General features: G+C 40.3%; 2 protein-coding genes and 1 long non-coding RNA gene across 5 annotated transcripts in view; 2 read left to right on the top strand and 1 right to left on the bottom strand.

Annotated features, from left to right (window-relative positions):
* The window catches only part of LOC119125596, a 14,377-nt gene extending 11,731 nt beyond the window's left edge, over positions 1 to 2,646 (top strand). Inside the window, exon 3 of the long non-coding RNA XR_005098503.1 lies at positions 2,634 to 2,646. This is a non-coding gene — a long non-coding RNA (uncharacterized LOC119125596). The remainder of the gene's footprint in view (positions 1 to 2,633) is intronic.
* LOC119125585 (meiosis inhibitor protein 1-like) overlaps positions 1 to 15,862 on the bottom strand; it is an 18,720-nt gene extending 2,858 nt beyond the window's left edge. Inside the window, exons 1-29 of one of the 3 annotated variants that reach the window (XM_037256203.1) lie at positions 15,752 to 15,862; positions 12,783 to 12,943; positions 12,429 to 12,552; positions 12,319 to 12,369; positions 11,628 to 11,701; positions 11,132 to 11,237; positions 9,746 to 9,955; positions 8,793 to 8,956; positions 8,200 to 8,314; positions 7,606 to 7,725; positions 7,375 to 7,474; positions 6,636 to 6,770; positions 6,222 to 6,336; positions 6,002 to 6,117; positions 5,753 to 5,900; positions 5,540 to 5,651; positions 5,255 to 5,315; positions 4,861 to 4,958; positions 4,212 to 4,392; positions 3,855 to 4,005; positions 3,525 to 3,710; positions 3,358 to 3,441; positions 2,914 to 3,097; positions 2,614 to 2,724; positions 2,327 to 2,437; positions 1,752 to 1,924; positions 1,424 to 1,508; positions 686 to 870; positions 89 to 170 (exon numbers count right to left, since the gene is read on the bottom strand). In XM_037256203.1, coding sequence (XP_037112098.1) covers positions 89 to 170; positions 686 to 870; positions 1,424 to 1,508; positions 1,752 to 1,924; positions 2,327 to 2,437; positions 2,614 to 2,724; positions 2,914 to 3,097; positions 3,358 to 3,441; positions 3,525 to 3,710; positions 3,855 to 4,005; positions 4,212 to 4,392; positions 4,861 to 4,958; positions 5,255 to 5,315; positions 5,540 to 5,651; positions 5,753 to 5,900; positions 6,002 to 6,117; positions 6,222 to 6,336; positions 6,636 to 6,770; positions 7,375 to 7,474; positions 7,606 to 7,725; positions 8,200 to 8,314; positions 8,793 to 8,956; positions 9,746 to 9,955; positions 11,132 to 11,237; positions 11,628 to 11,701; positions 12,319 to 12,369; positions 12,429 to 12,552; positions 12,783 to 12,926 — 3,526 coding nt within the window. In that variant the 5' untranslated portion in view covers positions 12,927 to 12,943; positions 15,752 to 15,862. The remainder of the gene's footprint in view (positions 1 to 88; positions 171 to 685; positions 871 to 1,423; positions 1,509 to 1,751; positions 1,925 to 2,326; positions 2,438 to 2,613; positions 2,725 to 2,913; positions 3,098 to 3,357; positions 3,442 to 3,524; positions 3,711 to 3,854; positions 4,006 to 4,211; positions 4,393 to 4,860; positions 4,959 to 5,254; positions 5,316 to 5,539; positions 5,652 to 5,752; positions 5,901 to 6,001; positions 6,118 to 6,221; positions 6,337 to 6,635; positions 6,771 to 7,374; positions 7,475 to 7,605; positions 7,726 to 8,199; positions 8,315 to 8,792; positions 8,957 to 9,745; positions 9,956 to 11,131; positions 11,238 to 11,627; positions 11,702 to 12,318; positions 12,370 to 12,428; positions 12,553 to 12,782; positions 12,944 to 15,751) is intronic. The other 2 variants (XM_037256204.1, XR_005098502.1) reach the window with 2 other exon arrangements.
* Positions 13,895 to 23,116, top strand: LOC119125587 (ankyrin repeat and fibronectin type-III domain-containing protein 1-like). The gene is made up of 19 exons (XM_037256206.1): positions 13,895 to 14,160; positions 15,363 to 15,690; positions 15,770 to 16,064; positions 16,157 to 16,357; positions 16,870 to 16,983; positions 17,047 to 17,144; positions 17,210 to 17,300; positions 17,694 to 17,801; positions 17,874 to 17,973; positions 18,245 to 18,374; positions 18,996 to 19,115; positions 19,319 to 19,425; positions 19,613 to 19,727; positions 20,594 to 20,760; positions 21,006 to 21,183; positions 21,324 to 21,486; positions 21,570 to 21,736; positions 21,929 to 22,133; positions 22,202 to 23,116. The coding sequence occupies exons 2-19, from the start codon at positions 15,529 to 15,531 to the stop codon at positions 22,873 to 22,875; spliced, it is 3,195 nt and encodes a 1,064-aa protein (XP_037112101.1). The 5' UTR covers positions 13,895 to 14,160; positions 15,363 to 15,528; the 3' UTR covers positions 22,876 to 23,116.
* The last annotated feature ends 112 nt before the right edge of the window (positions 23,117 to 23,228 follow it).

Below are 23,228 nucleotides of genomic sequence, written 5' to 3'. Positions count from 1 at the left end.
GTCTGGGGGTAGACTAAATAGGGACGAGTACAATATAGTGAAAGGGCAGAGCTGACACGAGATATTATTTTATGAATACAAATGATACCAGTCTGAGGGCTCTTCCTCTGAAGGAAGCCAAGCACGGAACTTAGGCAGTTGACTGAGGCTCTCAGCAGCAGCTCATTTTTCTGAAGTGGGCAAGTAGAGAAGTCGTTATACCTCTCGGGAGAAGAAGAATTATGTTACGCTGTATAAAAAAAAAAATAACCATCTTGATGCCTGACAAAAACATGAATACTATATTTAAATAGGGCTATATGACATAATCAGAAATAAAAAGCATAATGGAAGCCTAAACAGAGCACCGAGATGAATGTTTTCTTCTAAAGTACTCAAGTAGGCCAGGCAGATATAATCAAAGTACTCAGGAGCAAGAAGAGTAGGAAGGGATGACAATACAAAAGGGAATGAGGATAGAGGTAAAGTAGAGGACAAGAAGGTGAATAGAAGAAGTGCTTTGTTTTTTTTTGTCCTTCTACCAAACTAGGGCAAGCAATGGAGCATTTCTCAGTTGCACCAGCATTGGAGAGAGCAAGACTGAAAGATTTACAACCTGTGATACGCAACAAAAATAAACAGTAAAGTATTCAGACAGGCATACAAATTATACGCTATACCCAATCTCCCGCTGAGGTCATACAACCTGTAAAATAAGTCCGCTGAGAGCAATTAAGAGGCACTCAGCCCCTCGGGAGCCAAGAGGGAATAATGCGCCATCTTCAGGTTCCAGGGGGGCGTGGCCAACTAAGCCTGGGGAAGTGGTCACACACACCAATGCGGAGGTCAAGTCAACATCGAGTAAGGCCTGCAGCAATCTCAAGTAGCTGACTGGAAAAGAAAAAAAAAGGAGGAAAAGGAAAAAAAAAAATGTGAATGGCTGGGGGGAAGAAAACATTACAAGGAGCTTTTAAATCAGTTGAATCAGTTGTGACTCTTTTGTGTCTTTGTTGACGTTGTTCCATAACATCTTTAACAACTATTTTCATTCCCATGATTTTGGTTTTAATTTTAATGGCTTCTGTTTCTTTCAAACTGTAATTGCTTGATTCTTTTGCAAACTTGTTTAAGATTCACTCGACCGACAGACAGGCAGGGAAAATTGAAAAGATAAAATTGGAGAGTAAAATTCGCTGAGGTTCTTTCAGACAATACAGCATATTCTGAGCAGTAATTGATTTTGATGTGAGGCCATTTTGAAAGAAAATAATATACTTGCAGTTTCTTTGGCTTATTGTTTTGTACCAGGTCGAAATAACACAAAGGGAAACAACCAAATTCGAAGCAGCAAAGAGGGCATTACCACGAATTTGAAAGATGCAGTCTTTAAAAATGGCCATTTTGCTCTCATACTTTTTTTTTTTTTAGTTTTTGAATTTGTTACCCAGCAAGAGAGTGTCTGTGTTCCTTTTCTGAATGAGTATTCGCTGCACTGCAGATTCCAGGCTCCAACTGAGGCTTTTGTGAACCTTATATAAATGGAGAGAGACAGAAAAAAAAAAGAAAAGTGTGGAGTAACTGGCTTGCTTTGCAATAAGAGTCCGTTTTATCCTCGGCTCCAAGGAAGCTGTGAGGTGACAGCAAAATGCGTTGAACACGGCAGCCGTCCGGTTTTGTCTTTGGAATTGAAGCTGTGTGCGTTAACAATGTGTCTTTCCCTTGATTCGGTGAATTGGCGGCCAGACATAGTGATGAGGAGCAACAACGTGTACCTGGATAGAGTGCTCGTGCTGCAAAGTGATGAGGGAGGATAGGAGGAGATGACTGCAGCACAGCAGGCCTGAGGAAGGAGCAGCTGAAGAGAAGACGGATGGCGCAGAGGATGAGGAGAGGATTATCTGAAGCTGCTCTATCACTCCACAGTTGGAGAGTAGCATGGAGACAGCTGGGGAGGAGAAGGTGCCGCATCGTGTGTCAGCATGTGCGTGTGTGGTTGCCCGTCACAGGCCTGTCACTTTTTGTGTGACTTTAATCATCCCCCCCTCAAAAAAAAAAAAAAAACACCCACACGAAGCTGGTAAAACCAACACAGAACTTGTCACCAACATAGAACTAGATTTTTTATTTAATTACATTTTTCTAATACTTTATTTTGGCCTGGTCAATCCCATTTTTTTTTGTCCTAGTGGGGTTTGGAACTTTTTTATACTATTTATAAACCTGAGTCTTGAAAAAATTGCTCAATTAATTCATGAATGAATCCATCAGGGGTTCCTATTGAATTGTAGATTTTGGTTGATGTTTTTTTTTTTGGGAGAATAAATTGGAGAAAGAGAGCGTGTCAAACCTTTGCTCGTGCAGTGTGGAGGAGAGAGACTCAAGCAGCAGTACAGGTAGCTCAAGGCAGGCAGCAGACTCTCGGTGTTGGACGGATGCAGTCTACCTGCAATATTACTCACTTACACACACACATGCTAAATCAGGTCTGCTGGTTCTGCTCCCCACATCATCAGGTGATACGATGACCTAACTCGTACAGAACAGCGGTCAAAAAAGTTCATTCAAAAATGACAAGTTGGATGATGTGTGATAAGAAAATCGTGTGACCTGCCAGCAGAGCTGTTTTAACCTCACCGTGGTAGAACAGCTTGAAGTGAACTTCGTCCGTCTTGCTGCAGGGTAGGGAAGGCGGGGTGCTGGCGCGAGTTACGCAAAGCAGCCTGAGCAGCAGTGGGAGCGAGTTAACTGCAAGAGGAACAGGGGGAGAAAAAGAAAAAAACACTTTTCATGCTGGTTGCTGTATTTTTAGTATGTTACAAAAGGCTTGTACATTTGAAAGCGAAGAGATTTTAATTGATAGAGAAATCTTTTTTTTTTTTATCTTTACGTTGTGGTTATTTATGTGCAATTATTTAAAAAATACACGTTGCCTACCTTTTTCCACATGTTTCTGTCCTTGTACATGGCTCTCCACACTGAGTTTCTGCAACGCCTGGAGCAGAGCAGGCTTCAGACTGGTACACAAGTCTGCTTCAAAGTCACTTTGACCATCCAAGAGCGACATCAGAACTGACATTGCTCGCTCTGCAAGTGAGACCTCCCTGGTGCAAACTATATCCTGGACAAAAAAAAAAAAAACAGGAACAGAATATGTAACCTCATCTTCCCTTGATCTTGCCAATGTTGTTTGACCTTGACCAATCAGCTCCAATGATTGAATAGCATCTCAACTTTTAGAGCACAATGGAATCGTTGTTACAAAATGACACTCCACAACAACACGGGTTTACTATTTCCAAAAGTCATCAATCCTCTCTCAGTTTTATACCGAACTTCTATCTCCAAAATATTTCTGGTCCGTGTGTATCTTTATCTCACCAGGAGGAGCAGGATGACAGATGGGTATTTCTTTAACACAGACAGTAGCTCCACAATCTCTGCGGCAGGTTGCTGTTCTTCTGTCTGCACAAAAAAAAAACCACTTAGATGAGTCTAAGAAGCTAGAATGGATATAATTCTGAGGGAATAAACCAAATGCTCTTCACCACAGCCAAGTCTGAATCTGTGGACTGTGTTTGTCTGGTCAACCAGAATTCTAAGACCAGGGCCCCATATTTGTCTTTAAGCAGCGGATGGCCACAAATAAAGTGGAGGACGGCAGGATGGTGGATGTAAAGGGATGAGAAATTTTGACAGGAGGAGAGGGCCTTGTCGATACACACCAAAGGAGCCTAGAATGAGAAAAAAGACCTCTGTATGAATAAAAAAAGTACAAAAATAAAAATAAAGAAATAAAGAAAAAATACTAAAATAAAAAAGTAAATAAATAAAACTAATCTATAATGTGATATGGTGTATGATGTAAACTTAGCTACCCCATCAAGTGTGGCGCTTGCATCCTGTGTCATCGCTAGCAGGTAAAGCGAAGACTGCAGGACCAAGGTAGGCAGGGTGCCGCTGCCTTCCTCTTGCACTGAATGCAAGAGCCACACGACACTGGAAAACACGATCTGGTCCGGGAGGAGCCTAGTTCGTACGTGCAACACAAAGCAGAAGAGACAAGCGTTTCTAGATACATAAAGGTCAACCTTAGGGCAGCAGAACGCTGATTCAGGACTGACCCAACAAAAAAAGAGGAAAGAAATCCACACGATGAGCTTTTTTTCTTCTATCAACATTACAATTCTACGAGAGTGTCTGGTGCCTGATCTTTGTTTCTAATCTGTGTGTACCTGTCGCCTTGGTGAAGAGCGAGGTGGAGTATAATCACCAGACAGTATTGAGTGGCTCTCGGGCCTTTAGAATCACACAGTTGGAGCCCCGGGGACTCGCGCAGCAGAGTCGGCCAGTCTGAGAGCCGACAGCACAGAGAGGAAAGATTGTATTGCAGGAGTGTTTCTATTTCGTCTGCATCTGGGAGGGGGGTGAGAATAGAAAAGTATTGGAATCAAGGCGAGAAGTATTCACAAACTTTATGTTCCTCATAAAGTTACGATTTTTTTTTTACTTCATTGAAAATTTAATAAAAGCAATAAAAACATGTTATGTAAAAAAGGGGAGGCCACTGAAATATGGAATCTAAAAGAGAATAGCAGAGGCTGGAATTTAAGAGTTGGAGATTAAAAAAAAATAATAAAATAAGTTATGATGAAATTGCATAACTATAGGGGCATTTGTATCAATGTCTAAAAAATGTATCAAGCCTCTAAAATGAGAAACAAAAAGTCACTCAGAATAATAAAAACAGAATGCTAGCAAAATAATCGAGAAACAAATTATGGAAAGGTGTTTGAGCAAGATATCGACAGAGAAGTAAAGGCTCACAAACTAAATCAGGGAACAGCGAGATGGCTTGCGCTCTGCATTTTTGTATCTGCTTACCCTGCTGGGAGGCGCCAGAAGCAGAGACCGACTGGGAGAGCAAACACACACTGAGTTTCTGCAGGAAATCACAGCAAGCTGCGTTCAAATGTGTGTTTCTGAAAAAAATAGGCAAGTATGGAAATGTTGGAGAGTGCAGTAAATACGATTCAGCAAAGAATGATGCAGAAGAAAACATTGCTCAGTTGACTGGATTTTAAACCACAAAAACAAATAGACATCAAAAGGTGTATAGAATCAAAAACAGGGATGTAGTCAATGTTTTCCAACAGAGAGAAATAGTAAGGCTCAACTTTCTGAGACACGGTTGTTTAGCTCACAAAGACACACATTCACACACAAATCCATCTTGCTGTTTGAGTTTATCCTCTTGGGTTATCCAGTTACAGTGTACCTGTTTGCCGCACAGAAAATCCCTTTGTGCTCCAAAGCCAGCTTGTAGAAACCAGAGGATGCTGAAAGGAGGAAAAAGGATGAAACAGTAAGTAGGGTGAAGACAGACAAGCAGAATTAGAGAAAGCAAACAGCGGAAGAATAAAAAAAAATTTTGGGCTGTTTTACAATTTAGCTATGTTTACATGGACATTTTTTTTTTTTTAATACGATCAGAGTTCGAATTAAAATTATGATTTTTGTCGGAAAGTCTGAAAAAAAAAATTATCGCAAAAATTTTACTTACCCAACTTATTTGCAAAGGCCGGCATGACAGATGGAAGAAGGGTGAATTGCCAAGACAAGACTGAGTAGAAAATCTCTAATATCTGAGGATTGGGTGCACATTCACACACCCTCTACACACAAACACACAAATCAAAATGAAAGTACTTGATTGTGATGCAGTTGGGCAGAGAAGGGATGGAACAGATGTTTGCAATTTAGCGCTGACACTCACAATGACGGTGGGTATCCAGACGGAGTCACAATACTGCAGCAGGCATTGGCATAGAGACACTACCGAGTCAGGTCCATGGCTCTCCTTCGACGGAGCTGTGAAAGAGTTCTCCTTTAAAACGGGATCTGCTGCACACTCCTCAGCCAATCTAGCGTGGATAGATAAACATACAAAACTTACTCCATCAGTTTTGATGATTCTACCTCAGTATAGAACTTAATGTACGTATATTGAAACCTCATGGCTGACCTGCAAGCAGTCTGAAAACAGAGCAGGGACTGGAGTAGATATTTTTCCGACCAAGACTCCAGGCTGTTGCGCTCTGGCTTCTTCAGACTCACCTGGTGATGATAATGACTGAAAAACTAAAGGATCAATAGAGACATGACAATTTATCAGAAGGGTGAAATATGACTCATGCATGTTTTCTATATTTGATTTTAAGGATATTGCATTTGACTATACTCACTCGACTTCGCTGATCACTCGAGGCAGGTATGGGAAGCTCCGCGAATCTGTTTGTGATGGCCCTCAATATTCCTTGTAACGCCTCGTATTGGACTGGGATGGACTGGTGGTTCAATCTGGAAAGGTTTTAACCAACGGTTGAATATAAATATTAAATACAAAGTGATTGAGGGCCACATTCTTCCATTTTATTTATTTTTTTGACGTGAGCTGGCTCATATTGTGTAGTAGTCTGTAAACAAGTTCTATCAAGGATGAGCTGAGAGTTTGTTGGACAAACCATTATTTTTAGCAGACTGTTTTACAAACTATAATGGATCCAATTTTACGTTCACCAATCCTGAAGGTTAGTGTGAAGAGCTTTTGCAAGCGTCCTTGAGGTTATCATTTGTGTGCCTGTCATTCTTGTCTGTACCTAAAAAGGGCGGAGGAGGCGCTGGCAGCTTGTATGGCCACTCTCAAGCACGGAGAAGAGAGTCCACAAAGCACAGCTTCTGAAACTGCCACAAATGCTGGAGGACTGAGGAAGAGGCGCACATTTGTGGGCTGCCTGCACACAATTTACAATTTGTAAATTCTCAACAATACACAAAACACAGAGATGGGTATTACGTAATAAATAGGGCCACTATTGACATTCCAAATATTGACGTTTTTTTCACTGTTACATTATGCAGCAACAAAAACTATTGTCTCACTGATGCCGCAATAGTGGTCTGCCTTTCAACTTTGCGTACACAAACACACAGTCACACAAACTGTATACTCATCCCTGCCCTAACCTAGCCGTCACTTAAAACGACTTTAACGACTTAAGCTTTGCTTTTAAAACTGTGATGAGCCTTGATGTGACTGGGACATTTTGCTTCTTCAGCATTTTCTGCTTTACACTATGTCACACAACACAACTTTCTTTAAGAGATCTTTTTGTAATTTGTGAGCGAGAAATTGGAATCATCCAATTAAAATTCTATCAGTCTTGCAAAAATGTGACTGTGTGCTGATATACAGCCAGCTGACAGTTCATTTTAATCGAATTAAATTTCCGCGTGCAAATTATAGAGTGCTCAAAATACTTTCAAACCTGATCTTTTTATCCATCACGGGTGTAGTGCAGTCATTTCCAAACTATTTTTGTTACTGAGCAGTCCCACCTTTCCAGTATTTTGGTGAGGAGGAAAAGTCCTTGCTTCAGCACATCCACATTGGTCAGCTGCATTGCCTGCTTCAGACTGCGTACCAGGGATTCAATACCTAAAATCAAAAAAATCTGTTCAATGCCAGGGCACAGCATCTAATGAAATGCAGAATAAAATAAAAAAAACAAATTTGAATGTGTCACAGCTACCAAACAATAGCAGTATTATAACTTGAAGCGTCCTCACCATAAACTGAGTGGCACTGGGAGAAGAATTGTGGGTCTTCAATTAGTAACACCAAACAGTTGTAGGCAGACCACAGCAGCACCTCACTATTTGTATCCGCCAGGCGGTCAAAGAGAAACTCTTTAGGAGGGAGGAAGATTCAGACAAACAATTCTGAGGGACAAAATAAATACCAATCTCTGACACAGAGAACTATTAAGTCAACACTAGGGGTTTTAAATTTAAAGAGAATGAGTAGAGACGCTTTCAATGGCCAGTTGGGTGTGTTCACTCCCAAAACGACGCAAATGCCCCTTTTCTAACTACTAAAATACAAAAAGAAAGAAAACTCATAAAATTAGACTTTGCTTTCCAGGACATTTCCGCTGGGCACAAAAATAGGAACCAATAACAACAGAGGAGATGAACCACTTGGATTGCTAACGAATAAAATCAGATGTGTTCCTGCCCACGACGGCGCAAACTGCCTTCTTTTAAAATGCACAAGCTTGCACGGGTCCACAAATACAGCAAAACCTGGTCCAGCCCACATACACTAGACTCGCACTGGAAACAAAAACAAAGCCCCAAGTGTATCTGGTGTATGTACCTTACCTGGTATGTCAGCTTCGATAAAAGGACCACTGTACTGAGTGGGAGAATGAACAAGAATAGATGCGATACACTTTGCACTGGTCGCCCGCAATATATTATCACCACTCAACAGTAACTGCAAATAGAGAACAGGCTCTGTTAGAAATCAACAAGCACATCAAGACACACGGCTCACAAAAGGTTTGCATGAGATGAGGTAGAAATGACTTAGTTATTATATCTGTGTCAAAGTCTGTTAGCTATTGGCATCATGAGCATGGAAAAGTATCAAATTAGATCTTAAAACGTTTCTTTTTTTAATCTCTCACGTTAATGTTAGCAAGTAGGTTTGCTAATATTTGTTTGAATGATTGTTTGGATTTACAGGTAGATTATTAAATTTGTTGTACGAATAATACAACAAGTCTGTTCTGCTATGTGATTCAACACAAGATATGCTTAACCAACATTGATTTCCCAGACATGAAGCAAAAATATTTATCCAGAGCTGAACCCCTTGATTCCCTTTGCAAAAACACATTAATCCAGGATTAGCCATTCTCAATATCCAAATACAAGTTGAGGTCATGCAGGCAGGATGTTTGGACAGCGACCTTTTTCAGGATGAGAGGGAGATGGCAGTGGCTCGGAATCTGTTGCTCTTGGTTTTGACTGCTGGAAATGATGTTGCCATTCTGGCTGCACATAAACTGATCACCAGCGTTGCTCATAAGAACCGAAACGGCCTCTCCCCACTGAACTAAAATCCACAGTAGAGCTATGAAATAGAAAATATGGTGTGAAAACACTTCATGACATCTATGAAATATTATACAAGTTGATCTATTCTAAAAAAACAGTCTCTGTACAGCAACATGTAAGCCTAACAATCCTGGCTGAGGATGATGAAATACTGAACAAATGCAATATGCTGATATATGAATAAAATATAGTGGTTTAATATACACTGTAGTGTTGAGGTCATCATAAAAATAGAGCACATTAAATGTTTATATAAAGCCCACAAGTCTCATGTGGAGGGTTAAATACTAGCAACTGAGTGAATGAGTGCTGTGGGGTGTATATAATCTAGGCTAATCTTCATTTAAATAAATGTCAAGGTATAATAATCAAAGTACATTTCCACAAAAGTCCTGAAAACTCATTAAGTATTAGATTATTTAAATGGAATCACAGTCTGTCATCCTATAAAAATTTAACAAATGAAATTCTGTTTTGACGTGTGAATAGAATAAGAAGGAGAAAATGTTCTTCTGGAACGGTCTCAAACATACAATCATGAAAATCATCCTTTTCTAACTCCTGAATGATGCCATTGTCAAACTGGCCATGACCGTAGACTTAGCGCATTAGCGACTATGGCTATCATATTCTAAGCTCGAAGATATAATAGAATAAATCTTTATGAGGATACTAGTCATTTGGATTTTTTTTCTTTTTTATAAATTTAAGTCTATATAACTTACAACTAGCTGAAATTATAATGACTGTCTTTAACACGCTTTCTTATCCATCGAATGAATGTGATCTCAATGTTTTTGCTCACCAATGCAATTGTTGATGAGCTGAGGGCAAGTGGCATTGACAAAGGTCTGTCGCAACAGGATACAGACTCGATCCCGAATGGTGACCGGTAGTGACTGAGCTGTTGAGCCTCCGGAGCTCCCCAACAACTTGAGCCAAACATACACAACTGAAGCCTTCACCTCTTCATCCGGATACAGCAAAATCGAGCAGAGTCGCTCAAGTAAGGGCACTGGATGGGACATAGATGTGAGTAAATATATCTTGGGCTATGAATTGCACACATAAATAGCCAAAGAACTGCAACAGTGGCTAGAATCGTTCGGGGAATACTGTAATCGGTCATATAAATTGGGAAAACAATGAAAGGAAAAGTCGGCCTGTGCTGTCGACCCTCTCAAATCAATAAGGTTTAGTTAGGTTCAAGCACCACATACATTTTTTTTTGCGACATAGCATTAACACTAACAACATGACTTCGAACTTCTTTCCAGGAAAACGAAGGTTTTCTTGTTAAAGCGATTTAACGATTAGCCATATCCCCGATTTATAGAATGTACTTTGCTAACAGTCAGCTAAAAGCCTGAGTTCAAATAAACAAGGCTGGGGTTGACTTGAGCAGAAAAAAAAAGAGGTTTGTACGTCCATAAAGCTCAAGTAATACCACATAAATCATAGCAATAAGTTGTAGATAGAGCAGCTGGCAGAAGGAAATGCAGGAGGATAAAGTGTTTAACTCCGTGGCAGTGATTGCAGCGGAAAATTGGAGGAGAAACTCGACCGAGGGAAGCGTCGACTAAGTAGGCGAGTCGAGCGAAAGCCAGGCTGCTCTGCGAAGCAGATCGAGAGCCAGGCGAGGGCTTCCGGACATGTTTGATTAAACCAACCAATATGCGGCAGCCAAAATGAGATTCAGAGGGAAGAGTTGGAAGCTCAAAGAACATTAGGAGAAAATAGACAGAGGTGCCAAAGGTTGTGCTGCTGTTTGCCAAGAGATACTATAATTCCAAAACCGGTTTGGAGGCATTCATTTTTTGGAATGACCTTCCCGCTTGCTCTGTATTAAATGATTTGAACTGTGTTTACAAATCAGAGTAAGATATGAATTGGAAAGGCGGACGGCAGGAGTGATAGTGTGACTTCTTCTGTGTTCATGTTGTCAGTGCGGGGTTGTTGTCGTTAGTGATAACAACCCCACTGAGATGTGTTGAGTGACAGGCCACAGAGAGACAAGGAGTCAATAAGGGTAGCCCGCATCTCGCATCAGCATCGGGCGCCTCGCTACTATTTGCTTCCAAGTGAAGCTTGTAAAACCCGCCAAGATGCTCCATCAGGGTGAAAACATTGCACAGAAAGAAGGTAAGAAGTCAAATATTTGTCTTTTTTGATCTTATGTTAGCAAGCTCACCATATTGAGTCACCAGGATGAGGGCCACACTGGGAAGCGTTTCTATTAAGCTCCCTAAGAAGTTGAACACTGGCAAGAAGCTCTTCACGTTCAGTTGGTCGATCACCTAGAGCGGCAATAGAAACCATAAAACCACATAACACGGCAGGAAATCGATATAAAGATAGACATGGTCTGAGTATTCAAATCAATACCAAGTTTTGAACGACTTATTATCGGTGTGTCATCAGAAAATAATACTGCCTCATTTTCCAGGAACCTGCATTCTGTCTGTTTCTAATCACGCAAATTTCTGATGAGATAAGTTTTGTATTTCTGTCATCAACTTTTCCACCAGTAGTGTCAGCTATAATTCTTCCCTCCCCCAAAAGGTTACACAGAACGGGGAGACATGCATGAGTTGTGTTTACTAAACAATTGTGCGAGTTGGTTGCAAAAGTGGCATGTGTACATAAGGAGATTTGACCCACTCTAAATCCAAACGTGGCTTTCTTACCTGTTTGTTTATTTGATCTAAAATGTAATGTAGCGGCAGCTCACTCTGCAGCTCCACTAGCAACAGAACTAGAACTGAACAAGATGTACACACAATCACTTATGCTAGCATAGCAAGTCATTTACGTAAATAATGTGTCCCTTATTTTCCACGATGTGTCATTACGGTATACTGACTTTACAATTACTACCGTATTTTCCGGACTATACGGCGCACCTTCAATGAATGGCCCATTTTAAAACTTTGTCCTTATATAAGGCGCACCGGACTATAAGGCGCACCATTGCTGCATCATGTCAGATTTTTAATCCAAATCAAATCATTCTCCATTTTATCTTTTTTATTTCAACTTCAGACGCAACAAATTACTTTATAATCACAAACTAATGATCCACAGTCTTTTTGATTCATGATTCATAGTCTTCAGCGGGCCACTTATGATTGATTTCAAGACACAATGCTTCGGGCCAGTTTAAATTTAGGAATTTGGTCCATATATAAGGCGCACCGGACTATAAGGCGCGCTGTCGGCTTTTGAGAGAATTTTAGGTTTTTAGGTGCGCCTTATAGTCTGGGAATTACGGTACTCTAACATACTAATAAAAGCTGATTGAGACAATGATAATGATGAAGAAAACTTAACACCAATTAAACAGCTATGTAAAAAAGTTTGATCATGTTTGGTCTTTACCTTGATCCACTTTTTCCAGAGTGGCTGAGTCCACCATAGAGTGAAGCATCCCTGTGGATAGAACAATGATGCTAGGTTTGATTTAACCTCTGCGCAGTGATATTGCTTACCCAGTAGAGAGTCAATAAAATGTATGGAGACTTGGTGGTCTTGCTGGAGCAATTGTCTCAGAGCCCCAGGAGAACACTTCAACAACCCACTGACAGCGGACAAAGCATAAGCCTTTCTGACCGACTGTGGAAAAACAGAGCAAGGAATGGAGAAGTCAAATATCACAAAGCGGTTGGGATGAATTATTACCGATACAAATAGTCAGAAAAAGATTTGTTTCATAAACAGGAGAGGAACATTTCTTTTCAAAATTTATGGTGAGTTTTATTGAAGTTTATAGCATTTCAACAGATTGTTGCTGAATCTTGTCACAATGCTATTTTTCAAAAACAACAAAATGTAATATTACTCACGGAAATCTCATCACTTTCCAGCATTTCAATCACGCAAGCCATGCAGAGAAGCAGCCCCCCTCCATCTGCAGGCCCCAGGCGCCCACTCCATCTTGGGTCATGCCTGAAGTGAATCTTGTCATATATTATCTCCTTGCTTGCCATTTTGGTGCTATCACATTCTAAATCACGTACAGAAACAAAACACAACATGATCTTGAAAATAATTGTTGCAATTTCAGCAGGGCCACCAATGTCTAACTTGCTGCACTTTTTTTTATATTTAAACTATTCAAAAACATTACCTTTCTGTAACAGCAGCACAATTCCTTTAGAATAATGCTAATGCTAGTTAGCTAACACCTAGAAGGCAACAGGCTAATTATTTTTTAACCTGAAACTTTATTTATATGAATATTAGTGACAAAAACTGCTCGTACATGTAAATACCAATTGAAATATTTTTATAGGGCCATCCCTTTAACAAAGACTTAAAATTTATAACAAGTAGTGTAAATAGTTTCCGAGATTGAAGTACAAAAACCCAAAATCATGTTGTACTTCTCTGCCACAGTTACTTCACATTCTCTTATATCTATATTGGAACAGTCACTAATGTGTAATTAAAAATAATACCAACTCCATTATTTTAGAATATGAACTGGAACAATTAAGCTTATTATGGTAGTAATTAGGTTCTTGAAAATAAAGTATCGCAGACTATCATTTTTGTTGTGGTTGTGAAAGCTTCTTTCCATCACATGAAAAATATGCAACCTCTCTGAATGCATTGTTATTGCGCAGGAAGTGTCAGCAGATAATGTGGGACTATTTCAAAACTCTATATGAGACTATATTTATTGTGCTTGAACAGAGTAGATGCATCAGCCTGTGGCTATGGTGATAGAAATAAGTTATGAGGCCAACAAAGCCTGCAGCCATCATGCAAACAAATGTGCAAAGTTACGTGCAATTGATGTGAGCCACTTCCTGTTGTGCAAGACGTCTTTCATCTCTTTCCAGCCACCCTCAATACATTTTGTCACGTAAACCCCGCATTTTTTTGGCTGCATTGTTTCCACCGACGATTGATTGTATTTTTTTGTTTAACATCAATATTTCCGATTCAAATTGCGAACGATAAATAAACAATAATTACACAATCTGACGTTTAACACAGAGTAGCTGACATCAAGTGAGTCGGAGGAGGGCCAGCCGGCCCATCGGAGAGGAGGGTCATAGGAGTCTGCTCTCACCACTGAAATGCATCAGGTCCATCTCACCCACAGAGCGGGAAAGTACTGAATTGACGTCAGTGGATTATATCTGATCTAAAGATGGTTATTACTAAAAAAAGGATCACACTGAAAGAGCAATTTGGAATATAAATGATGAGAAGGTAAGTGTGGCAATTCAATCTTTTGTGCATTTTCAATTATTTCTTGTTTTCTTTTTTTCTCTCTCTCTTTTGAAAGTTTATATTATTTTGCTAAATGGGCCTTGATTTTGGTTCACCTAGTTCACAAAAAAAAGGAACACAATGAAAAACACCCTGCTTCTGTTATGTGTGAACAGGAAACAATCTAATGACGTCCAATATGATAAATCATCAAGTTCACTTTACATGATTAATGTCCTCAAATTTCATTCATATATTCTTTCATTCCTTCATTCTTACATAACATAAAATAATGCATGCGGGAATGAATTATAAAGATGAAAAACAGCCCATTTAACATGTAAGCCACAGCTAAGACGGAAAAGATACAAACGTCTGTCACCACTAGCTGAGACCTTCACATGCAAAACCACAAAACCCTCATGATACATATTTGTCGTGAGTCATTGCTCTTTTTTTTTTTTCCGAAGTAGACAGGCTGCGATACTGAAGCACAATATGCTTACATCTTTTTTTCCCCAGATGCTTTTGCCTTCACTTATCTGTAATGCCTCAAAGCTATTCCCCCGCTCTCACTTGCCTCGTCAGCACTTTCGAGCTGATGTCATGCATAATAAATAAACGGAGGTAATTATACCAATAACACTGGTTGTTGTTATCGCCCTTTGCCGTCACATGCCCACATTCTGGCAGTTGCTGGTACTGTCTATCGTGGGGGCGTCATGGGGGCGAGAACCTTCATATTCTGTCCTCGGATTACACAAACCCAGATGAGATTTTACACAAGAGAAACAAACTCTAATTAATTAATTCAATTAATTCAACTCATATGAATGACAAGTGTGACTATTAATGACTGGAAAAAACAAAACGCTAACTAGCGTAGTGTAATTATTCAAAACAATGTATTCTTTTCTATTCATGATGTATATTATCTCTCAAAATACTTTTTTTTTTTTTTTTTAGATTGGAATATTGCTACAATATGTACCTGACAGAATTTGATTGAGGACTTCTTCATACGCAATACGGTTGACTTGAGCTCGATGCGCTCGTTTACTTTGTGAGCTAATGTGATTTTGGGCGAAATTGATTTTATGATTGATGATTCCGAGGCTGACTGTATATTCTCATTTGTATTCTTCCTCTTTTTATTTCTTACCCCTTTTCCACGCACTTGCCCTTTTGTTGTTCTCCCTAAGATTCTTTTTCTCACTTGTACTCACTTCTTCATCCTGTCTCCCCCCCTCACGTCCTTTAATGGGGGTCCTGACAACACCATTCTCAACTATGAACTAAAAATTGATCTGTCACTCAGCCATCTTCCCACATTCTATCTTTCTGTTCCCCTTCTCCTCCTCTTTTGTCATGTCTGTATCCATGAGGAACCCACCCCATCGCCGGCGCTCTTTGGGTCCCGTCTCACCCAAGCGGATCTATAGAAACCTGTCGGTCCGGTTAAGGGGAGGAGAGTCATCTATCGACGAGAGACCTGACGCACCCAAGAACCTTGGAAAATCTGCTGATGTGGTAAGATTTATCCTATGGCCATCGTTCAAAATCTTTTCACCTTACCTCGTCACCTACATACCTCACCATCTTCCATTAGTACACGACCTTGTGGGATGCGGTGGAGAACGAAGACACATTGGCAGTACAAAGTCTTCTGTCCCGAATCCACAATAGCTATGGAGGCGGAGGAGGTGGTGGTGGTGGAGGAGGAGGGGGAGGAATCCTGTGGGAGAGAGTAGAAAAGAAAGACAGAGACTGGGTGAAAGAACGGGAGAGGGGGGTGAACAGAGTGAGCGAACAGGGTCTTGTTCCTCTGGATGTGGCCGCCCTGACCCATAATTCACCTCTGCTCCACGTTCTGGTAAAGGCTGGAGCTAGGCAGAATCCCACTTGTAAGTACATGATTCAATATCTTCATGGCGAAATCCCAAACTAGCAAAAATTCAAATGGAAAAGAATCTGTACTTGATGTTCTCCTTGCTAGTATGCAGACCGGAAGAATGGGCACTTAAGCTTGATGATCTCGTGACGTTGGCGAAAGAGAAGGTGGATGAGAGGAAGGAGGAGTTGTTGAAGAAGGCCGGAGCAGGCGCTCATGCACAGGCTGAAGTCCACAGACAAGTCAGACTCTGGAGCCTCAGATTGCAACTTTACTGCCGCATGAAGGAGAATTTCCACCACACAGGTCAGTTCGTGGTCCGCTGAGCATTTTAGGCATTATAATATTTTTTTTTCTCTCATATTATGTAATTCCCTGGCCAGAATAACAATTTCTAAAATTCAAAAAAAAAAAATATTCCCCTGACTCTCGTTAAAAAAATATTCAAGATAGTGAAACCTGATCCAACCGCAGAATTTTCCTGGAGGCTATTGCTGACGTTACCGTAATAATATTGTGGGTTGTTTAATCATAGCAATCCCCCAATAGACCATCTTATGCGGTGCCAATTAATATTCAGGGCCTTATTTTTGGCTCGAGGTGCTGAGTCGACTTGGCCGGAGTCCATGAAGCTCCCAGTGGTGTGTTTTTTTTTTAAGCTTGAACAATACGTCTTATTTTGTTAAGTAGACATTTGAACAACAGGGTCAACAATTTAACAAGAACTATTTTAATAAGAACGCCCCGAAGAGAATTACACCGTTTTAATACTGCTCGTTTAAAACTTGAAATTGTCTTGTTTCAAATATTCGATCCAGAACTGCCACATCCTCCTTCTCAAGTCTCCATTGTGGTGACCAGCACATCTTCTCTGTTTGTGGCAATCAAAGAGGTCGAAGGTGACAACGTGGGGCTCATCACCTGCTACAAGGGTAAGGTATTTGAAAAAAGAAAAATAATTAGAATAATAAGAATAATCTGTTTTGGCTTCGCAGTGGAATGGAGCACTTCAGCAAGCTTCAAGCGCATCCTTGGCTCAGCCCAAGTTACAGAGACCAAAAATCCATCCTACACGATCCGGGAACTCAATACTGTAAGATATCAAATCTCGATTTGGTAATAATTGTGTGTAATAATTTGGAGTTTATTCCAATGCAGGGAGTGCATTATTTTGTCAGAGCGAGCGCCTACAATGTGAAAGGATGGGGCCCGACTCAGTGTTCCACTCCAGTCAGTGGCGCTCCTTCCAGTAAGTATGTTTAACCTTGATGAACATTTTTTTTTTTAAAAAAGGCTCGATTCGCTATCAGTCTTGATTTAACAGATCAATTCATAGCGGGTAGATGACTGAATTATTTAAAATGCAGAGGCTTAAAAGATGTTGCCGTGAGCTTTGTGGCATTGCTGCTGTGAGATTGAATTCATCCTTGGCAATCATTTTCGCCTCCTACTGAGAAAATATGACACAAAGTGATATGGTGATAAATAATTTGGTTAAATCCTCATCTAGCAAAAAGTTACAGTGGATATAAAAAGTCTACACACCCCTGTCCAAATGCAGTATTTTCATTTTTACTTCCTCTCTCAATTTTTTTTTTTTTTTAAACATTTAAATCATGTTGTACTTTTTTGTTGCTTATAGGTTGGAGAGAGTGCGATGGTGTGAAGTCCCAATACAGAAACCATGAAGCCCTAGTAAGGAAGCTTCTGGAAGATGCCGGAGAACCTCACAACAGAGGATACTACAAAGGTAAGCTTAACACATATTTGCGGGTACATTTTAGATATTGTGACAGTCACTCCCATCTGTGCTATTTTACAGAGAACCCGATATCCCAAAGTCCCAGCAAGCGTCTCTCGATGTCTCGAGGCATCAAACAACTGTTCCATTCTGCAACCAAGTTTGTTCGTCTCTTACAGAGGTAACCCAAGAATTTATCAATAATGCAGAGATGAAGGGGAAAAAAAACCCAGTTCTGGTAATACTGAGGAGAGAGTTGAATCAAATATTACATTGAGATTCTTTTGCTGAGTCACTTTGGGTAATAGTACATTCATCAAGACTGGCGGTTGTCATGACGACAGACTCACTAAACCACAATTGGGGACCTCATGAGGTTCATCAATGCTTGATAGATTGCCTGCAAAATTTCAGATATAGCCGTCACTTTCTCAGTTATTCTCTAATTTTAGGGGCGCGTACTTGGCAACTGTGTTTTACCACAAGGAGAACATCTTGGTGACAGCTGAAGATCAACTCCCACTGGTGGAGTTCCAGTGCTGCTCAACCACTCTCGCTCACAACTTTGTTTGGTTTTCCAAGGTGAACTCACCCATGAACATATATCACCCACAATATTACGACCACAGACACAACTTGATGAGAAATATAAAATAGCTAGCGCTATATAAAATATTCTGTCGGTTTTCTGACAAAAAAAAAATAGTAAATCATATTTTGTTATTTTATTTGTATGTTCGGAGATGGAAAACTCCTGCTTCCACATTTTTATGTTTATTTTCACCACCCACTCACAAAGTTCCATGGGAATTGGTGTGTGTGTGTTTTGTGCAAGCATTCTGACTAATTAACAAACAAAACCAACTCACCTTAAGAGTGTGAAATAATGTTCAGTTTTGATTGCACTTTCAGAGAGGGATTAATTTAAATATGTGTTTAATTTTGCGTTGCAAGTGCAGTGCTGTGAAACGGTTTAATTGAGAGCTGTGTAGATGAAGTAATTAAAGACTGCAGATTGCAACCGCAAAATGTATTCTTAAATATACGACTGTGTCATGCAAAACCAACCATTGCTCTTTTAACTGCCTCGTACTAATGTTGTGGGCTCGTCAATATACATTCTTTCTTATCAATTATTCAATATGTACGTTATTCAACGCCGTGCACAAACTGCAATTTTGGAATGCCATCTATTTCCTACAGTTATCCTGTGCATGGCAGCAAGTGCCTCGGCTCCAGCAAGCACTCTCCTCGGCTCATTCGTCTCCCTCGTCCCTCCTACAGAGCAGGCACAATATTTTAAAAGCCGTCTCGCAACTGCAGGTGGGAAGTTTAATGGCCAACGCTGTAGAATAAGAAGAATTCAAATAGGTTGATTGCTATTTTAATTGCTTATGAGCACATCTTCTGATGATACAGCCTCACTTCACTACCCTTGGCTATTCTCTCTTTCGTGCTAATTAATTCCCAATTGTAACATACGATATTTTCACGCTCATGTTCGGCGCACCTCTTTGCTTTTGCAGTCTTCATTGGGGACGATGGACCTTGGCCAAGTGTATTATGAACCACTCAAAGACCGACAGGGCAACATTTTACTTGTGACATTAAAGGAATTCCCAAATGCTAGCAGGTGAGAAGATCATTTGGAGATAGCATAAATGTTGAGGCACTTTTGTTGAGCTGTAATATGAAATACGTTGAAGACTATAAAGCAGCATATCGTAGTAATGCTCAGATATTATACTTTGAGTAGAGTTATGCAATCAGGGTGTGGTTACCTTTAATACATTGAAGTTTTTGGTTTTCTTTCATTCAAGCCCTCCTGAGCCTCCACTGCAATGGATGCCCCTGGCTCGCCTGGAGAAAAACCGTAGCAGAGCTCCTCTGCTGCCTGAACCCACCGCTATGGATATGCTGTATGCAGACCTGAGGGTGAGGCTTGTTTGGCTAAAAAAAAAAAAAAAAAAGAAAGAAAGAAATGAAGAATGTGATAGAGACAGACTAACAATTCATCCTGTAAATATTCATATTCAGCCTTTGGCTATTTCAAGTAATAAAAAAAAAAAGCTATATTTATTTTTTTAAACAGCATTTTCTTTTCATCCCATTTGGCAGGTGTACAGAAATATTCCAACTTGTAGAATTGAGCAATGTTTTCCACAAACTGATTCGGCATGATCCCTCAAGGGGAAATTCAACTCACACACTACTGAAAATTGTTATTGTGTAATCTTAATATAATGATTATGTGTTTTGTCTACAAAATTGGGCCCTCTAAGTAAAAAAAGAAGGTTCTACACTTTTTAAGATGCGGTATGGTGACGGTGCCTTGCTCAAGGGCACTTAGCAAGCAGATTAGCGTCTCTCCAACGACGGCCATTTTTGTCCACTAAAACGCTGTTCGCCTGGCTCCAGTTTTATAGATAAGCTAAAAAAGACTAACACTGGAAAAGAGGCCATACAAACTCAGCTAAAAAAAATCAAGAGGATTCACATAATCAAATAGCACAATATTTACCTTTGAATAAAAAGTGCACACAAATCTCAACACGTTCTTTCGGTACGTCAATTAACTGTGTCCCTTGACAACATATACATGCGGAACAAAAATAACTTCAATCATGTTTTAACCTACTGGAAATCAAAATATAACTTATTTAACACCATGTCTTTCTTTATTGTTCTTTCCAACTTTATTAAAACTTGAAATAAATGAAGCAATTAAATGAGAGTTGCCTTTGACGCCAGCTACAAAACTCTTGAATGCACCCAATAATTTATCTCCATTTTGTTCCCAGGAGAAGTTAAACTACCACAGGCACAGCAATCAGTGGGCCAAATCGGGTCTGTATGTGGGCATACTGAAACTATGGAGCTCAGTGGACCAAATCAGAGTTCTGGTTCCTCAAAGACTGCCCAATTTACTTTGTTACTCAAGGGTCAGACACAATGCCCACGTCACCAGGTAAAACTCATTCAATTATGATTGTGAATTCATCATTTTTTAATCAATTTTATAATCAAATGCTCTCAAGATTATAATAGACCAAGCTGGTGTTATTGGAGAGTCAGGTGTTTGTAAAAAGATCCTGCTAAATATGCTCTGGTAATTCATTATCACTAATTTTGTTGATGCAAAATTTGTTATCAGACTTGAGGGTCTCTGCAACTTTTCGTTCATTTCATAATAACTTTTTGTGTTTGTAATAGAGAAGAGTGGGCGTGGCTCCAGAGTAATGTTTATGAAACGACCAGTGATGGTGTTCAGAATCTTCTGGGTACCATGGATGACACCTTGGTGGAAAATAACAGTCTGGTGGAGTTTATCAGAGCCCTGAGAGCAGCAGTCTCACATCTTCTGACAAAGCTCAACATCCCCCTCTACAGGGTAAACAATCCATCCATTTTAACCTTTGACCTTTAACATGAGATTGATAGACCCATAGAACTCACAAGTGATTAATAGAATGTAGTTTGGAGCAAGAGTGTTTTTTTGTAGATACGAGTATGGCTTTATGTGTCTGACAGGCTTATCAGTACGGCATATATACCAGAGAGTTGCTGCAGTTAGGAGACAAAGTGTCCATGCTGCTCCTTCTCCCTCCAAGTGAAGACTTTAGCTCCAGCTACTGGCCTCTATTAGGAACCAAAGAGCCCGGCCTGACCATGCCTCTCCAGATCTTTGAGCTGGGTGGGTTCAAAAGCCAACTTGACGAATCCTTAAGAACTAAAGAGAATTATCTTGTGGCTTTTTTCATCTCTCCCTATATCTAGTTCACTTCTGGACGTATGAGCGGGACTTTGTGTCCCAGTATTGCCAGGCCTGGGTGAGGCTGGAGCTGGACACTCACCTGGCTCAGCAGGCTCTGCGAGAGGCGCTGGACACTAAGGAAGTGCAAGTGGCTCGTGAACGTCTGAACCATGTGACTGAGCTTTCCCGTGTAAGATTTTTTTTTATTTAGGAAAAATATCTAATGTTAAAGAATTGTCAATAATAATAATAATAATAACAAGAATAACAAGAATAATAATAATAATAATAATAATAATAGAAAAATATCCAATGTTAAAGACTTGCCAATAATAATAATAATCATAATAATAATCAGCATTTCTTACCTTTTTCCTATCAGCGTCTGGATGTGGTATGGCGAGATGCCCGCTGGATCATGGACTGTCTGCAGTGCGTTCGGTCCAAGCAATGGGTGGGAGCGGTGCCACTTGGGTTGGTGATGGGCGGAGATCCGCCGCCATGCCCCGACGCTGAAGAAGAAGATGAAAGATTGACCGCCAGACTGACATGGCCCCTTCGGTTACAATCAAAAAGGGCCACCACAGGTAAAAAAAAAAAATAGACGTGTAACTAAAAGAACAGATTTCTCAAATTTCTTTGTATTTATTTCCAGAAACTTTAGCCAGCATGGCTCCACCAAATGTTGTCACGGCCGAAGTCTCCTCTGCAGCAGGAAATCTGGTTGCCGTTGAGGTCACGCCGGTTTTAACGGAAGGCGTTGCAAAGGGAGGGTACCCAGTAGACATCAGTCAGGATATGACAAACATCGGCCAGTCAGAATTGGGATGTGCAAGCACTTTAATTGAATCCGGACTGGAGTCTCCAGTTGTTGGACCATTGGAAGTCGGGTTTGCAGCTTTGGATTCGCCCGATCCCTTCAATGCGACAGAGCTCTTTCCCTCCAGCATCTCTGAGGTCATCCATCCAATGGAGATGGCGGAGTTGGTGGATATTTTGCCCACACTGAGTCTTATTGAAGAGGAGACCCCAAGTTGTCCTTCTGCATCATCGGTGATGGATATGATTCAAAGCTTCGGACTGGGGATGGGTGATAAGGGGAGCTGTTTTGAGTCAGGGAATTCACACTTGATGGATGCTGAGCAAATCCTGGGTCCAAATAAAAGCACCAGTGTGAAAGACACAAACATGCCCAGCTCACACACAACAGGATGTAATTTAGAAAGTCTCCCAGAAGATAACATATCTCTGCAGGTTCCCAGTATGGGACTGAAATTTCCAGCGAGGAACCAGGTAGAATGGGATAGACCATTTAACAGCTCCTCCTGATATAAAAAAAAAAGTCTGCAAGGACTTGAATCATTTATGCAGCTGCAGGTCAGCTGATTTATCACATCAACATTTTGGATCTATCACAGCACATATTAATATTAACATAGAGGAAGAGTGAAAATTTCATAGGCAATAAAACCTCTTCTAGGGTACACATTGGAAAAATACACAAGTTATGTTGCCTTCATGCACAATTTCTCCTAATTGTACCATTTTGCTGTTTCGTCTAAAATGAAAACACAAAATATCAGAAGGAAACGAATCCAAATCTTGGCTTACTTGACACTCAAAACTTGAGTGATGCAACCATTTACTGTCAAATGATGACATTAAAAACCAGTTATGTTTTC

This window comes from Syngnathus acus, chromosome 8 (genome assembly GCF_901709675.1).
Source record: "Syngnathus acus chromosome 8, fSynAcu1.2, whole genome shotgun sequence".
Taxonomy (NCBI): Eukaryota; Metazoa; Chordata; class Actinopteri; order Syngnathiformes; family Syngnathidae; genus Syngnathus; species Syngnathus acus.
This window is presented reverse-complemented; position numbering and strand designations above follow the sequence as displayed.